The 18304-nt window shown below is 50.7% G+C and overlaps 1 protein-coding gene across 1 annotated transcript in view; it reads left to right on the top strand.

Annotated features, from left to right (window-relative positions):
• SAG (S-antigen visual arrestin) overlaps positions 1 to 18304 on the top strand; it is a 41389-nt gene that overhangs the window by 14565 nt on the left and 8520 nt on the right. Inside the window, exons 6-12 of the mRNA XM_025404670.1 lie at positions 980 to 1039; positions 5242 to 5318; positions 6575 to 6710; positions 7575 to 7659; positions 9813 to 9885; positions 13107 to 13244; positions 16864 to 16941. Coding sequence (XP_025260455.1) covers positions 980 to 1039; positions 5242 to 5318; positions 6575 to 6710; positions 7575 to 7659; positions 9813 to 9885; positions 13107 to 13244; positions 16864 to 16941 — 647 coding nt within the window. The remainder of the gene's footprint in view (positions 1 to 979; positions 1040 to 5241; positions 5319 to 6574; positions 6711 to 7574; positions 7660 to 9812; positions 9886 to 13106; positions 13245 to 16863; positions 16942 to 18304) is intronic.

Raw genomic sequence — 18304 nt, forward strand, 5'->3', positions numbered from 1 at the left:
AAAAAAAAAAAAAAAAAAAAAAAGCCAGGTGTGGTGGCAGGCGCCTGTAGTCCCAGCTACTCCGGAGGCTGAGGCAGGAGAATGGTGTGAACCCGAGAGGCAGAGCTTGCAGTGAGCCGAGATTGTGCCACTGCACTCTAGCCTGGGTGACAGAGCGAGACTCCATTTCAAAAAAAAAAAAAAATGTGGTTCTCTTTCTAGCAGTGCAGCTTATATAATTAATTGGCTAAAACTGATCTATTACAGCATTGTTTATAATGGCAAAAAAAGTAAAGACCACTTCAGTAGCCAGCAAAGGGGACTGGCTACGTTAAATGTATATTCTAGAGCCCTAAAGCAGATGATTCAGAACTATATTTTGTGATGTGGGAAAATGGTCACAATCCTTTCTGAAAAGGACTAGAATTAATGAAGTGAGTAAACAGACTACAGAACATGATCAGTACTTTGTCCCATTTCTGTAAAATGTCTTCTCACATACACATATTTAGGCGTGGCCAGGTGCGGTGACTCACGCCTATAATCCCAGCACTTTGGGAGGCCAAGGTGGGTGAATTACTTAAGATCAGGAGTTTGAGACCAGCCTGGGCAACATGGTGAAACCCCATCTGTAGCAAAAATACAAAAATTAGCCAGGCATGGTGGTGTGTGCCCATAATCCTAGTTACTCAGGAGGCTGAGGCCTGAGAATTGCTTGAACCCAAGAGACAGAGGTTGCAGTGAGCCAAGATCATGCCACTGCGCTCCAGCCTGGGTGACAGAGAAAGACTCCATCTCAAGACAAAACATACATATTTATGTGTACAGGCAGGAAATTTTGGGAAGGTTATGTTAGCAACATGTATTTGGGTATCAGGAGTATAGGTGAGTGTTTTTTTCTTGCTTATCATCTTTATTTTCTAATTTTTACATGATTATATATTACCTATGGAACAGCCCCTTCTGAAATAAATGATTTTTCTTTTGTTTCTTTCCACAGTTTCCTGACTACTTGCCCTGTTCAGTGATGTTGCAGCCAGCTCCGCAAGATACAGGAAAGGTTAGTTCAAGAAGAAATGCCATGGTTTCATGGATTTGTTCATTCCTTCAATAGACCTTTTATTTTTTTATTTTTATTTTTTTCTGAAACAGGATTTTACTCGGTTGCCTATGCTGGGGCTCAGTGGCGCAATCTTGGTTCACTTCAACCTCTGCTTTCTGGGCTCAAGTGATTCTCCAGCCTCAGCATCCTGAGTAGCTGGGGCTACAGGTGTGTGCCACCATGCCCAGCTAATTTTTGTGTTTTGTGTGGAGACAGGGTTTCACCACATTGACTAGGCTGGTCTCAAACTCCTGAGCTCAAGTGATCTGCCTGCCTTGGCCTCCCAAAGTGCTGGGATTACAGGTGTGAGCCACCGCGCCCGGCCCATTAGTCTTTTAAAGATAGCTTTTCATCATGGAAAATTTCAAACATACCCAAAAGTAGAGTGACCAGTATAAAGATCTTCTATGAACCCATCACTCATCTTCAGCAATTATTAACCATGAACATCCTTGTGAACAAAATCACAGAGTCCCGACCCCCATGAGTCTTGCACATTAACCGAGAGCACCAGGTAAACCCAAATAACAAGGAACTACACGGCATGTCAGGTGGCCACAGATGCTGTGGAGAACAAGAGGCTTGTGAGAGGCAACGGGAGTATCTGGTGGGATGTGTGTTGAGGGTGTTTAAAGCCAGCCTCTAATGAGGCCAAGGAGAAAGCCACACTCTCCCAGGGGAGAGCCTTCCAGGTAGAGGGCACACCTCGCCTGCTGTGTTCCGGGGGCAGTGAGGAGGCTGCCTCCTGAGTGAGAGGAGCAAGGAATGGAAGAGGAGGCCAAGTGCAGTGACTCAGGCCTGTCATCCCAGCACTTTGGGAGGCTGAGGCGGGTGGATCAACCCAGGAGTCAAGACTAGCCCGAGGCCGGGCGCGGTGGCTCAAGCCTGTAATCCCAGCACTTTGGGAGGCCGAGGCGGGTGGATCACGAGGTCAGGAGATCGAGACCATCCTGGCTAACATGGTGAAACCCCGTCTCTACTAAAAATACAAAAAACTAGCCGGGCGTGGTGGCGGGCGCCTGTAGTCCCAGCTACTCGGAGGCTGAGGCGGGAGAATGGCGTGAACCCGGCAGGCGGAGCTTGCAGTGAGCCGAGATCGCGCCACTGCACTCCAGCCTGGGCGACACAGCGAGACTCCGTCTCAAAAAAAAAAAAAAAAAAAAAAAAAAGACTAGCCCGGGCAACGTGGCGAGACCCCATCTCTACAAAAAAATACAAAAAATAGCCATGATTGGTGGCACATGCCTGCAGCCCCAGCTACTTGGGAGGCTGAGGTAGGAGGATCACTTAAGCCCAGGAAGCAGAGGCTGCAGTGAACTGTGATCATGCCATTGCACTGCGCTCTAGCCTGGGTGACAGAGTGAGACCCTGTCTCAAAAACAAACAAAAAAAAGAAAGTGGGAAGCTGAGGTTAGAGTGGAAGGGAAGGTGTGGCCAGATCACGAAGGGCCTTGTCAATGTTGTAGAGACTTGGGTTTTTGCCTGAATGAGATGGGAGCCATTGGCAGGCTATGAATGACAGGCGCTGACTTTCCAAACGGTCACTATGGCCACAGAGTTGAGAATGGAGTTGAGTTGGCTAAGCATGTGATTTGGGGGCTGAGGGTGTGTGAGAGAGGAGTGAGGCAGGTGGACGGGGCTCCAGCGTCGAAGGAGGCAGTAGGGACAGGAGGAGAGGGAGGTGCCAGGACCTGTGGGTTCAGGCCCCGTAAGCCACTGGATCTGGGATTCATGAGGAAGGGAGCTACACAGATACAACTGAGGGCAGAGTGGCATGTTCTGTAGCTGGATTATGGGCTGGGCAGTGATAGGTGATGACAAGGGCAGTGTTTTTGTCCTGGGGCATCTGACCTGATAGCGGTTTGTGAAATCAATGTTGTGGATCCAAAATGGCATTTTTAAAAAACAGAATGGAATGGAATGGAATGGAGCAGGCTGGGTACGGTGGCTCACGCCTGTAATCCCAGCACTTTGGGAGGCTGAGGTGGGCAGATCACCTGTGGTCAGGAGTTTGAGACCAGCCTGGCCAACATGGTGAAATCGCGTCTCTACTAAAAATACAAAAATTAGCCAGGCATGTTGGTGGGTGCCTGTAATCCCAGCTACTCAGGAGGCTGAGGTAGGAGAATTGCTTGAACCTGGGAGGCGGAGGTTGCAGTGAGCCGAGATTGTGCCACTGCACTCCAGCCTGGGCATCAGAGCAAGGCTCCATCTCAAACAAACAAAAAACCCACAAAAATTAGCTGGGCATGGTGGTGCGCTACTCGGGAGGCTGAGGTGGGAAAATCGCTCAAACTTGGGAGGTAGAGATTGCAGAGAGCTGAGATTGCGCCACTACACTCCAGCCTGAGCGACAGAGCAAGACTCCATTGGAAAAAAAAAAAGAATACAATAGAATAGAATAGAACAAAACGGAATGGATTGGAAAATCTCAGAGTGGGTCACACATGGTGAAGCTGAATATGGTATCAGGAGAGTTGTTTCAGATGTTTGTGTCTGTTTACTGGGCTATGTTACAAATCCAACTTTCAGAACGTCTTGAAGCTACTGGTCCAGGAAAATGGGGTGGGGTGTGCGCAGTCGAGATGGGGGAAGACGAGGTGATTACAGAAGAAGGGGGCACAGAACAATGGGAAATGAAATTGGTTGTGTTAGATCTTATAGTTTTCTGTAAGAGAGACCCCAAATTCAGATTTTTAGGTGACCTTTCTTGATTTTTACAACACTGTACAGGCCCAACAAAGCACCACCTGTTTCCTGTTCTAGGAGAGGAGAAGGTCTTAGCACAGCTGCAGGGCTTCAGGAAAGGGGGCGAGCCCTGAGCCCAGGGAGCTTGAGAGAAGTGCCTGAATGCCTGGGGGCCTGGGGGCTCGACAGCTGAGGAACCCAGGTGGGCAAGCAGAACAGGCGCTGGTGTGGCTGAACAATGGCTGGCTGATGGCAGGGAAGGATGCGTATTTATTTTCCACCTAGAGTTTAGAACTGCTATGGTTCCCTGGTTGCGGAACCGATAAATCCGTGCTTCATATGTCACCATGGACAGAACTGGCTTCCTGTAATTTTTGTCAGCTCTCCTTTCCCCTCCAGGCAGTGGTGGAGGGCAGGCTGGTGCCCTCCTCTGGCTCCCCAACACCTGTGAACGTGCAGAGATGAGGGAGGTTACCGAGGGCTTGCACTGGGGGCCAGGGGCTTCACACACTGGGAATCGGGGGAAGGTCACTGGCAGATGTGTTCATTCAACCCACACAATGCTTAAAAGTCTTTTTATTTAATTTAAAAACTAGGAGATTTCACTCCAAATTCCACGTGGAGTTTCTTTTTAAAAAATCGAGCTGGCTGGGCGTGATGGCTCACGCCTATAATCCCAGCACTTTGGGAGGCCAAGGCAGGCAGATCACGAGGTCAGGAATTTGAGACCAGCCTGGCCAACATAGTGAAACCCCAACTCTACTAAAAATACAAACATCAGCCGCGCATGGTGGCGCATGCCTGTAATCCCAGCTACTCTGGAGGCTGAGGCAAGAGAATCGTTTGAACCTGGGAGGCAGAGGTTGCGGTGAGCCGAGATCACACCACTGCACTCCAGCCTGGGGGCAACAGAGTGAGACTCTGTCTCCAAAAAAATAAAAAATAAAAAATAAAAAATCGAGCTGCCAGCACTGGGTGCCTTGCTGCCTGGCCACATGAGGCTGCCGCTGAACAGCAGGTGACCATGGGGGTCAGGGTTTCATACTATATCAGGGGATTCCTGGACCCCAGCGCTGGCCCTGTGAGTGCCTGTACCTCTGGCCCCTGCTGTAGGCAGTGGAAGTCAATAACATGTGCGGGGTCACAGTTGGGGACACCTAAGTGTGCAAAGTGGCAGGAGGCAAGGACAGCAAGGATGCAAATGACTGTCCACGGCAGCAGGAGGGCTCATGGGGCAGGCGGATCCCCTCCCTCTGAGGGTTTTGGGCCCATGGCACACTCCTTGTGCTACTGTCATTGTTTCACTGTTAGTATGCTTCCAAATCCCTAAATGGTGCAACCCCGAATAGGACACGGCCAAGACAAAAAGAGATAGTGCCACGTCACGTGCCCTACGTGAGGTGTGGCCCTCTGGCCCGGCACCCAGGGCGGGAGGCGCTGATCACTGCCTGTCTGCTCTCTCTTCCCAACAGTCCTGTGGGGTTGACTTTGAGGTCAAAGCATTCGCCACAGACAGCGCCGATGACGAAGAGGACAAAATCCCCAAGAAGTAAGAGTGTGGTTGTGGAATAGGTGAGGGGTCTGCAGTGGGGGTGGAGAGAAGAAATGGCCTTACCTTGTCTCTGTGGGACAGAACTCGTCCTACAGGGCTGGCACAGCTGGGGTACCATCTGCATGTGGGATAGAGGTCAAAGGTTGATCATTTTTGGGAAAAAAAAATACAAGAAAATGACAGGGAAGTTAGCAACCTCCAGGGCTCACGTAATCCCGTGAAACTCCCAGGTTTCTCCTTTCTTTAGGTTTTTGGTTTGTTTGTTTGTTTTTTGTGGTAAAATATACACAACATGAAGTTTGCCATTTTAACCACTTTTGTATTTTATTTTGCTTTTGGAAGTGGAGCCTCGCTCTGTCGCCCAGGCTGGAGTGCAATGTGACCTCGGCTCACTGCAACCTCCGCCTCCCAGGTTCAAGCGACTCTTCTGCCTCAGCCTCTCGAGTAACTGGGATTAAAGGTGCCCGCCACCACACCTGGCTAATTTTTTTTTTTTGTATTTTTAGTAGAGACGGGGTTTCACCATGTTGGCCAGGCTGGTCTTGATCTCCTGACCTCAAGTGATCCGCCCTCCTTGGCCTCCCAAAGTGCTGGGATTACAGGCGTGAGCCACTGTGCTCGGCCCATTTTAACCACTTTTAAATGTACCATTCAGTGGCTTAAGGACATTCCGAATGTTGTGTAGCCATCACTGCTGTCTATACTCAAAACTTTCTCATTGCCCGAGCAGGAACTCTACAACCATTAAGCCTACCGTTCCATCCCTCCCATTCTCCCACCCGCGTGCTGTTTTCTTTTTTTACCTAAACAAGGTTTCCGCCTGGCCCTTCACCCAGTCTCCTCCTGCCCCATGTACACATCTCTGGAGGCGCAGGAGAGTGAGCTGCAGTAATGGAGCTTGCATGTATATCACAGCTATTCCATGAGGTCCTTGATGCCCTCACACCTCAGCCTCTCTGAGAGGAGGCAGAGCCGGGAGCCCATGGAGCCTAAGAGGCTAAGCTTGGCCCTTGGGACGTTGCCTGGCCCCACAGCTTTCCCCCCAGGGAAGGGACCAGAAACCAGACCCCCAGGCTCTCCCACCGTCAGGGCTGCCTCAGGCTCTGACCAGTGTCCTTGCCCTCTTTCCGTCCACCCTGTCTCCATGTGGAGTGTTCCTGGAGAATCCCCGTGTGACGGTTGGGAGAGAACAGAGGCCTCCCTGAAGCGGCCTCGGTGCCAATCCCTGGCTTGTCTGTGGCTGTTCCCCGCAGGAGCTCTGTGCGGTTACTGATCCGGAAAGTACAGCATGCCCCACTTGAGATGGGTCCCCAGCCCCGAGCTGAGGCGGCCTGGCAGTTCTTCATGTCTGACAAGCCCCTGCAGCTTGCGGTCTCTCTCAGCAAAGAGGTAACCACCTACCATCGCTACTACCCAAAGGGCAGCAGGCCTGGGGGCAGGCCCCACACCCCCTGTTCACCAGCCCCAGCCTCTGTCTACGTGGGTGCCTTGCAAGGAAGCTTGTTTTTAGGATAAAGCACCAACATGCGTAAGTGATTGGCCTGTTTTCACAGCCTGGAGCTGGTCAGCATGGTCCTTAGTGGAGGGTTTCCACCTACTGGCTGTCCCGAGGGACTGGGGAAGGAAGGGGCGCTGCTTTGCACATACCTGCCCCCCAGCTATCCTTGCCCTCTCCACCTCCACTGGCCTTGTTCACCATGGAGCATCAATAGCTGTGATATCGCAAATTCTTCACTTCCTGGGAAATTTAAATTTTGCAGAAACCATATGGGATGGCGGTGTCACCTGTGATGTCATCTCTTAGGGGTGTCATGGTGGGAAAAGGTGAAAGCTGCTGGCCGAGGCTGCCTCTGGCTCCTCTGGTCAGCCGTCAGCCGTGTGTGCGCTGTGTGTGCATACACGTGTGTGGGTGTGCCCAGGGGCTGGGTTACACGGGCTGTGCTGGGCGGGATGCCAGCACTTGGCTTTCCCAGTGGTTTCCTTTCACGTCACTCATCCTGCCCCCATCACCTCCTGAGCCCTGGCCTCCTCCATGGGGTGACTGGAACTCCACCCCCTCCCTAGCTTCCCACAGGTGGGTGGAGTGTGCTTCAGGCCCTTCCTTGGAAGAAACGTATTGCTATCACTTCATCTTCCTTACATTCTGCCGCTTCTCATCTAGTGAAAGGGACTGAGATGAATCTAGAAAGCTGTGAGATTAAAGACACCACCACATCTGTTCTCTTCTTCTGACCTGTCTGCTGACTTTTCCAGATCTATTTCCATGGGGAACCCATCCCTGTGACCGTGACTGTCACCAATAACACAGAGAAGACCGTGAAGAAGATTAAAGCATTCGGTAGGACCTTCTTCTCAAAAGTAGAGGGCAGTCTTCTAGAGTTTCTGATCCTGTTTCCTGAGGGGTCACTTCTCTGGTCTGACAAGGCCCTTCTGGGTCCTTGGAACTGGCTACTTGTCTCTGCCGTCATAGGCAGCAGGACTGTGGAGGGAGAAAGGCCTTGCAAGTCATCTCAGTCAACTTCCTGCCCACTTACGGCTGGCTTTTGTCTTGGAACAAAATTCCTGACAAGTGATCTCTTTCCATGGTCATGCCTTCCTGGAGGGGCCCACAGTGCTCGGCATTGCTGACAGGTGCAGCACAGTGTCGTGGGTGAGGCCTAATTTGTGGATTCCTGCTGTGGGCTCTGTGATCCCAGCATCTGCAGCAGGGGCTCCTTGTCTGCCTTCCCGGGCTTTGTGGGGCTCTAAGGAGAGGTCCCATGTGGAAGCACTTTGTAAATGTTGAAGTGTGACTGTCTCGGCTCAAATGGCCATCATGTCATGGCTGACCCTGCCATATCCTACAGGGGAGGTGCCTTTGCCTGCTGTTCCCACACATTAACTAAGCTCAAAGGGCATCAAAGCACAGGGGGTCATATATGATGGTCTTACGTGGCTCTTTTACGAGAAAGACATGATGGAATCACCTGTGAGGGTAACCTCTAAGTTCAGTTTTTAACTCAAACGTTTGATGACCGAGACAAAATGAGACTTATACATCTTGGGGTGACTAACTATCCCAGGTGGCCCAGGACTGAGGATGTGGAACTTCCAGTCCAAAAATGGGCTATCCCAGGCAAGCCAGGGTGAGCAGTGGCCCTAGGTGTCATATACCACTTTTCCCTGTGAGTCATCACAGATGAGGGTCAGCAACTCTGATGCGTGCAGGCTAAGAAATTCTAGACGTTTCTTTCCCTCCCTTCCTTCCTTCCTTCCTTCCTTCCTTCCTTCCTTCCTTCCTTCCCTCCCTCCCTCCCTCCCTCCCTCCCTCCCTCCCTCCCTCCCTCCTTCCTTCCTTCCTTCCTTCCTTCCTTCCTTCCTTCCTTCCTTCCTTCCTTCCTTCTTTTTTTGACAGAGTCTCCCTCTGTTGCCCAGCCTGGAGTGCAGTGGTGTGATCTCGGCTCACTGCAACCTCCACTGCCTGGATCAAGCCATTCTCCTGCCTCAACCTCCCAAGTAGCTGGGATTACAGGCGTGCACCAATTTTGCCCAGCTAGTTTTGTATTTTCAGTAAAGAGGGGGGTTTCGCCATGTTGACCAGGCTGGTCTCAAACCCCTGACCTAAGGTGATCCACCTGCCTCGGCCTCCCAAAGTGCTGGGATTACCGGCATGAGCCACTGCACCCAGATAGCTGTTAAATTTTTTAAAACAAAATAGTAATTGCTTTCTATAGACTGGGCACTGTGCTGCATACCTTGCACAAATTGTTTCTTTATCCTCAAACTTTGGCTGGGTGTGGTGGCTCACCCCTGTAATCCCAGCATTTGGGGAGGCCAAGGTGGGAGGATCCCTTGAGCCCAGGAGTTCAAGACCAGTCTGGGCAATGTAGGGAGACCCTGCCTTTATTTATTTTTTTTTAATCCTCAAACTTAATTTTAAAGGTGATTAAAAGTCATCTTTTTAATCATCACAACGTCCCTATGAGTTAGATGCAGTTATTACCCCCATTTTACTGATGGGGAAACTGAGGCTTAGAATAGCTAAATAATTCACCCCACAGTTAGTGGCTAAGCCAAGATTGGCACCCAAACAGCCTGGCTCCAGGCCCACCTTCCTATCCACCGCGTTCCACCCACCAATCGGTCCTGTGCTGCCTCTAACTAGTCTCTTGGAGGACAGGAAGGACAATGTTCATGAAATAAGATGGAGGGTGTTAGATGGGGCTAAGCAGAGGAAAGGAGGAGTCTCCCAGCAGTGCAGCCTGGGACTTGCAGGCACTGGGCTATGGGTGGGAGTTGATACAGAGCAGGTTATGGGTGACCAGAAATGACCTGGAGACAGAACTTCAAAACCACAGCCTTGAAGCTGAGGGCTGAGAAAGCCAAGCCTGGGAAGTGGAGGGAAACCATCATCAGAGAGGAGAGACCAGCGTGCACCCTGGGAGGCCGCAGGGAATGTGCATGTGTTGGGGGACCAGTGCTGACCACCTGACTCCCGTCTTCCTCTTGCAGTGGAACAGGTGGCCAATGTGGTTCTCTACTCGAGTGATTATTACGTCAAGCCTGTGGCTATGGAGGAAGCGCAGTGAGTAGCTGGTGGGGTTTCCATTTCCTGGGCGTCTCAGCCTTCTGTGTCAAGTTTCTCACCGGTTATTGCTGAAGAGGGAACTAGAATGTTCAGCTAGCTCGCCAGCCTTCCACTTCCTTCCTCTTTCTCCCTTCGAGGGCTGTACAGAAAGTGAGCATCTTATCTCTGCATCTACCACACCCCTCTGTGCCCATCTTACAGGAGTTCTGAGGATTAATCCTAGCCAAAGAATGATGCTGAGGAGAGACATAAAGACAGAAATGTCACCGTGGGATCAACTGGCTTTTTCTATTTATCCTTGGAATGAATTGTTAGGAATTTGATACTATTTCCGTCTCCCAGAAGATGGTCAAATGAACCGTCAGCCCAGGCTAGGATTCCCTATCTTTTAATCTCAAATTGAACATCGTAATACCAGTGACAGCTGGATTATAATATATCCATTCTTAGCCGCTTGTTGTGAATGACTTTTCCCCTTTGTTAGAATCAAAAACAAATGAGAATCCTGCCATGGTTCCTTTATGCTGGCCTGAGAGACCTGCCCAGCTTTGCCGTGTGCCACAAAGTCAATAGATTGATTTAACACATGGCTTGGAGTGGAGGGTGATGATCCCCCACCTCCAGCCCCACAAGAGGATAGCTTGGCCAGGTCTTAATTCTTTGCCTCGCTGGCATGTTCTAAGCACCGTTGTATGTAAAAAATATTAGCAGGGTTAGAGGAAGGTTAGGGTAGGGGAGTGATGAAAGACAAACTGATTCCTTAAGATAATATAAAGTAATAGATATATTTTTTTGAGATGGAGTCTCACTCCGTTGCCCAGGCTGGAGTGCAGTGGTGAGATCTCGGCTCACTGCAACCTCCACCTACCAGGTTCAAGCCATTCTCCTGCCTCAGTCTCCCAAGTAGCTGGGATTACAGGTGCCTGCCGCCACGCCTAGCTAAATTTTTTTTTTTCTTTTTTGAGACAGAGTTTTGCTCTTGTTGCTCAGGCTGGAGTGCAATGGTGCGATCTCGGCTCACTGCAACCTCTGCCTCCCAGGTTAAAGCGATTCTCCTGCCTCTACCTCCTGAGTAGCTGGGATTACGGGGTCACACCACCACCCCTGGCTAATTTTTTGTATTTTTAGTAGAAACGGAGTTTCACCATGTTAGCCAGGCTGGTCTCGAACCCCTGACCTCAGGTATCTGCCCACCTCGGCCTCCCAAAGTGCTGAGAGATTACAGGCGTGAGCCACCGTGCCTGGCTGATTTTGTATTTTTAGTAGAGACAGGGTTTCACCTGTTGGCCAGGCTGGTCTCAAACTGCTGACCTCAGGTGACCTACCTGCCTCAGCCTCCCAAAGTGCTAGAATTACAGGTGTGAGCTACCACACCCAGCCTATACGGTAATATTTAAAAGGCAACTTTAGGAGAAACTATTACTGTTACTCAAAACAGATTCAACCTTCAGGTCTAGAAGGGAGGGAGACAGGAAAGAACCACCACTTATTGCCTCCTTTCTGCCAAGCCTGGGCTCTGTTCTGCCTTTAGGGGATCCTCACACATCCCTGTGTCCTGGGGGTCTTGGCCCTGGTTCACCTTTCCACATGTGCTCAGCAACATGGGAGCAAAGAGTCCTGGCCCAGTTTTCCCCTAATATGTATTCCATCACCTGGTCCTCTTTCAAAGTGTTGGGTGCATTTTGGGTCAAAGAGTCCCAGGAAACTGGAAAACATCCCAAAGTCCCCCAAAGGCTGGAGGAGCCTGGGAGCTGGACTGGACCGTGCTGATGAGTCTCAGGCTAGAGGTCACTCGGAGGGCTGCAGAGCAGGAGCCATCGTCCCAGAGCCCTGTGGCTTCTGGGGCTTTGGTGGGCAGGCTTGCACGGAACCAGGTCAGACCTGACTCCCAAGCTGCTCCCCGCCGTCCAAACCCACATCCTGAAGCTCTGGGGAGCAGCCCCAGGGCCTAGACATAGTCCTTTGGCAAGCTCTGCACACACACACACAAAGTCCATCCTCTGAGCCCAACCCCAAGGGCCCTCTTCCTATTCCAGCCATCTTTACAATGCTGTTTCTGCTTTTTTCAATGCCCAAATTATGCTCATGAAGAGAGGTTCTACCAGGACCCAGATGGTAGGATGTGGGCCACCTTGGGCTCTGGCAGATTTCCGGAAAGAGCATCCTGTAGACATTGGAGGCAGGATAGGCAACAGCTGCTTTTACCTATCCAGGGAAACTTGATTAGGGAAAGGAAGTCCTTTCCCAGAGAGGCAGTTCAGACTTCCAGCTGTCTCAGGACAGCCTTAGAATGGTCCTGATGCTGGCCACACCCCACCTTCTTCTGGCTAGGCACAGGAGGGAGGGTGTGCTGCCGGCACAAATGGGCTCTGCCGTGAGCACACTTCCCGTCTGGAAAATGGGGATGTTGGGAGCACCTGCTTGGTACGGGGTTGATGAGGGTAAGGTGAAAGGTTTTGGGGACAGGCCTTAGCACCAGGCCCGGCACACAGCACGCGTGTGAGCAGAGGAGCCAACTCCCCAGTTGCGGAGGCTGCTTCGTGATCCTGGCCGTGCTGCCATGTGTCTGCCTGGAGAAACACACACTGCTGTGTCCCCAGCTTGATCCCAGACCCGCCCGTTGGCACAGGGTCCCCGCCATCTGTCAGATGTTGAGAAATCTATACCCCGACTGATGTGGAAGAAGATCCAGTAGAGAAAGAACATGTGCTGTTTGGACCCAAGCCAGTCCGTCTGTGTGATCCACAAACTGTGGGTCCCTGCGTTGCCCCTCTAGACAACTTACCACACAGTCACACTGTGACCTCCTTATAGCGACAGTTTTTGGTGACAAGAGCCTTTCTGGCCTGGGCTCGTTGCTGACGCTAACCAGAAGGTTCTGCAGGCCACCGTGTGGTTCACAGTCTCAGGAGGAGACTGTGGTCTCTGACTCTCAAGCCAGTTGGTCTCATTAACTCCATAGAATATTCTAGAAATTCAGCAATTCAGAATAGGCTGAGTTGCTTGAAGCAATATCCTCCTTGTGCTGCCAGCCCACCCTGAGATTTCACAAGCACTGTTCTGCTTCTCGTAAGGCAAGTTCCCAGGCACCTGACCCCAGCTTCCCAGGAGGTCCATCGGGGATATGGATCCTGGAAAATGCCTAATGTCAAATAGGGGCTCATGGGGCCCATGGCAGCTTTTATGGTTATAAATCTCCTCTGTTCTTCTTCCTCTAGAGAAAAAGTGCCGCCAAACAGCACTTTGACCAAGACGCTGACGCTGCTGCCCTTGCTGGCTAACAATCGAGAAAGGAGAGGCATTGCCCTGGACGGGAAAATCAAGCATGAGGACACGAACCTTGCCTCCAGCACCATGTAAGTCCTTGAGGCTCAGGGAATAGGCCCCGGCAGGGCGGGCTGGTGCTGGTCTGCTCCCCTTCACGTCACCCTGCTGGGCTCGCAGGCGCACACATGCAGCATGGTGGCCTGGCGTGTGTAGTGTGGACTGCATACCTAGGGGCCCAAACAAGGATCCCACTCTCACCCCTGGTGTGATGTGGGGGTTACGCCCGTGGGCCCTGGAGACAGCTGTGCACTAATCCCAGCTCTGCTGCTGACCCTGGGAAAATGCCTTGAGTTCTCTGAGAACCTCAGTTTTCCTGTCTGTAAAGTGGGGGCAATAATAGTTCAAGTCTCATAGAGTGGCTATAAGGATTCAGTGAGACAGTCCATGTAAAGTGTGGGGCCTGACATACAGTGAGTGCTCCAGGAATGTCAGCTACTGTTTTTAGAAGCATCACTGGCTAGTGTAGTGCCCTAAGCATGTAAACTGAGTGATACTCTTGGCTGTATTCATTCATTCATCCATTTCCATCAGGAATTGTGAAGAACAGGAGGTCCTAATGACTTTAGATGTCCATTAAATTTAAATGAAATTAGGTACTGATCTGCTGACCCTGACTCAAAGGACCACTGGCTGAATTTGGGCAGCAGATCTAGCAAAGACTGTGCAGTGAAGTTCCCAAGTTAGCATCCGCTGTCCTTCTGAGCCATGCTTTTGCGCTTCCTTTCCCAGGAGCGTGTCTGTTGGTGAACTCTCAGAGTTTTGGGTTGGGGCCAAAACCCAGGCTCAGGGCCCACTCACTGCCACCTCCCTATGTGATGTGCTGGGGGTTCCCTCTGTGGCCCCAGTAGACCACCTCCAAGGTGATGCCAACGGCCGGGAGACTGGATTGTTTGACCCCAAGACCCTGACGCTCAGTAGCTCACACTCTCAGACACCGAGAGTGGGGAGCAGTGAACAACTGGCAGAAAGCAGGTGGAAGTCAAAGGATTTTCTGAGGATAATTGGCCAAGTGACTGTGTTAGATTCTAAAGCACATTCGTTAACTCCAGGAGAGACTATCAGGGAAACTGAGAGCCTAGATCAATGCATTCAAGGGCGTAGGAATAATAAGATGAACAATGATGGCTCACTGCACTGTGGGAATGTTTCGTGGTGTGTGGACTAGTTTCTAAACATGTATGACTCGGCAGGGCATGGTGGCTCATACCTGTAATCCCAGCACTTTGGGAAGCTGAGGCAGGCGGATCACCTAAGGTCAGGAGTTGGAGACCATCCTGGCCAACATGGTGAAACCCCGTCTCTACTAAAAGTACAAATATTAGCTGGGCCTGGTAGCGGGTGCCTGTAATCCCAGCTACTCGGGAGGCTGAGATAGGAGAATCGCTTGAACCTGGCAGGTGGAGGTTGTGGTGAGCCGAGATCACACCATTGCATTCTAGCCTGTTGACCGAGCGAGACTCCATCTCAGAAAAAAAAAACAAAAAAAACAACAACAAAACAAAACAAAAAAACATTTATGACTCTCCGCACCTCCATGAGGAAGGTATATTTATATGCATTTTATGGATAAAGAAATTGAGGTTGAGCCAGAATGAAAGACTTATCCAAGGTCACTAAATCAGTTAATAGCAGAGCAAAGTACACTCCACAGCAAATCTCCCAATCCAGGAAGATGCCAGGGAACAAAGTTTGCAGGGCGTTCTCAGGCAGGTGGCAGAGCACATTCTGTTCAGCAGCTGCTCGGCCCTATTCAGTGCAAGGTAGTTAGTCCCAGCTGGGGGCAGTAGCTCACACCTGTAAACCCAGCACTTTAGAAGGCCAAGGTGGGCGAATCGCTTGAGCCCAGGAGTTTAAGACCAGCCTGGGCAACATGGCGAAACCCCATATCCACAGAAAATTAAAACATTAGCTGGGCATGGTGGCACATGCCTGTAGTCCCAGCTATTTGAGAGGCTGAGATGAGAGGATTGCTTGAGCCCAGGAGGTCAAGGTTACAGTGACCTATGATCATGCCATTGCACTCCAGCCTGGGTAACAAAATGAGACCCTGTCTCCAAAAAAAAAAAAAAAAAAGTCAATCCCAGCAAGGGGAGGATCTCAAGCTTGTACCCCCTTTTTTTCCCTTTGGAGGCATCCTCTCTTCACGAGGTACTTGGCCATACTCCGTAAGTCCACATAAAGATATTCTGCCCTCTTTTTAAAAATTATTTTTATTTTTTTTTCGGACAAAGTCTCACTCTGTCACCCAGATTGGAGTGCAGTAGCGCAATCTTGGCTCACTGCAACCTCCGCCTTCCGGGTTCAAGAGATTCTCCTGGCTCAGCCTCCTGAGTAGCTGGGATTAGAGGCTCCCACCACCACACCTGGCTAATTTTGTACTTTCAATAGAGATGGGGTTTCACCATGTTGTCCAGGCTAGTCTTGAACTTCCTGAACTCAAGCGATCTGCCTGCCTCGGTCTCCCAAAGTGCTGGGATTAAAGGTGTGAGCCACCATGTCTGGCTATTCTGTCCTCTTTTAAAGGAGCTCCAGACACCAATGAGCTCTCTGGGGAGCACTGTGGTTCTAGAAACATGTGCCTGAGACACTTCCCCTCAGAGGCTCCCTAGCTGATGTCTTCTTCCAGGCCCAGCACCTGCTGGCCACCTCCCCAACTCTTTTTCCAGAGCTGTTCCACCCTCCCCTGCCTTCTGCCTGTAGCCTTCCGGTTTCTGGGCTTGTTTTCTATCATTATTTACATGATTTTTGCTAGCATTTCATGACTTTTTTCATACCTTAATTCCTGTTATTGGATATCCTGGAGTACTCGTGTCCTCCGCGTTGGATCCCACGTGATAAGCATTGGTGATGAAATGCCCAGCACAGTGCCTGCCAGATAGTAGGACTTCATTCAGTACATATTAGTGGGATCTGGAATGACATTTCTGTCAAGGAATGTCACATTGCACTGTCTTTGGGGACACATCTGAGGGTCTTGCACATCCTGCACATTCACTTAAATATTGACAGCTCTCACTTGGTGCCAGGTCTGATGTTGGGTGCTGGGGACACACAGCTAGATATTTTGGAAGGCAGGAGAGAAGGAGGGGTCATTCTGGTGCAGGGTTGTGTTGGCAAGTCTAGCGCGGGGGGCGCTGGGACACAGCTGGGGATGAAGTAGCAAAGGCAGGCCAGGGCAGCTTGCGGGCTGCTTCTGAGGCTGAACCTGCAGGTGGCCACAGAGCTCAGAGAAGGGGCCTGGCATGTGGGAGATGAGTTGCTGAGATAATCCAGGCAGGCAAAGCCTGCAGGAGGACTTGGGGACCTGCAGAGATGGCAGTTTTGGCAGGTGGTAGAAGGGAGGAGCTGAGGAGGATGACCGGGGGATGTGCATCTGTAGAGGTCAAGCACAGAGAAGGGGGATGCACGCTCTGCCCTCTGGGAGCTTCTAGAGGAGAAGATGCAGGAATTCCTCCAGTACCTGCAAGGAGTCCCCATACCCACTCCCCAAGTACGTGAACTTCTAGGACTTTGGCAGCTCAGTGAGTTTACCAGTCCCTGGAGAACCTCCATGACGGCGTGCCTGCCCGGAATGGAAAGGTTGCCCATCTGCTCTTCACCCTCCTCTGCTCTCCATCGTCCTTCTCCTTTTCCTTTCTGTTTGGACAGCATTAAAGAGGGCATAGACCGGACCATCCTGGGGATCCTGGTGTCTTACCAGATCAAGGTGAAGCTCACAGTGTCAGGGTAAGTGTCCCAGCACCAACCCTCGGGCTGCTCTGTCCTGGTCTTAGATGGTCTGAACTGTTCCTTTCCTGAATGACTGGGAGACAGAAAACAAGGAAAGTCCCACAGCTTCTACCAAGGATTACCAAGTAGAGCTTGGGAGAGATTCTGTTTGTCTAGTACCATGCTTCTGTCTGATAAAATGTCAGGTGGGAAAGGGTGGAGAAGCAGACTCTGAAATGTGTGCACTCTTAGCTCCACTTTGCAAAAATACATGTGCATGGCCGGGCACGGTGGCTCAAGCCTGTAATCCCAGCACTTTGGGAGGCCGAGACGGGCGGATCACAAGGTCAGGAGATCCAGACCATCCTGGCTAACATGGTGAAACCCCGTCTCTACTAAAAAAATACAAAAAAATAGCCGGGCGAAGTGGCGGGCGCCTGTAGTCCCAGCTACTCGGGAGGCTGAGGCAGGAGAATGGCGTAAACCCGGGAGGCGGAGCTTGCAGTGAGCTGAGATCCGGCCACTGCACTCCAGCCTGGGCGACAGAGCAAGACTCCGTCTCAAAAAAAAAAAAGAAAAAAAAAAAAAATACATGTGCATATGTGCATGTGGTGGAAGCTGATGTCCAAGAATGAAGATTAGTCAAAGGTTATCCTTCAGAAAAGAGTAACTGCTGTGAAATAACCCAGTAAATCTTCATGTATTTGCATCTTAGAAGGTATCGATCCATAAAGTAGGGACCTTCCCCTCCCTTCTCGCACATGTAATCACAGGGCATAGGAGTCTTCTTTTCATACAAGAGTGCCAATATCTCAGAGTTTTAAGGGAACAGGTTTCCACTTTCATTTTCGTGTGAAACCAATTTCTTCCATTTGTTTAATCTTACCAAAAAGGAAAAACTTGAATTCTCATTTTTGTTTCAAGTTCCATTGCCAAAGTCTCTGGCCTTTTACTTGGACAAGCCTTGAGTAGTTCTGCCATCAAAGGCAAGTCTGTGCCTAGGTTTCACACTTCTAAGTAGTGAAGAATTCCCGGCTGGGCGCAGTGGCTCACGCCTATAATCCCAGAACTTTGGGAGGCCGAGGCGGGCGGATCACGAGGTCAGGAGATGGAGACCATCCTGGCTAACAAGGTGAAACCCCGTCTCTAATAAAAATACAAATATTAGATGGGCGTGGTGGCAGGAGCCTGTAGTCCCAGCTACTCGGGGGGCTGAGGCAGGAGAATGGCGTGAAGCTGGGAGGCAGAACTTGCAGTGAGCCGAGATTGCGCCACTGCACTCCAGCCTGGGCGACAGATTGAGACTCCGTCTCAAAAAAAAAAAAAAAAAAAAAATCCCTTGAATAAAATAAGGGTTTAAAAAAAAGAGTTTCCCAAATTT

Source organism: Theropithecus gelada, chromosome 12 (genome assembly GCF_003255815.1).
Source record: "Theropithecus gelada isolate Dixy chromosome 12, Tgel_1.0, whole genome shotgun sequence".
NCBI lineage: Eukaryota > Metazoa > Chordata > Mammalia > Primates > Cercopithecidae > Theropithecus > Theropithecus gelada.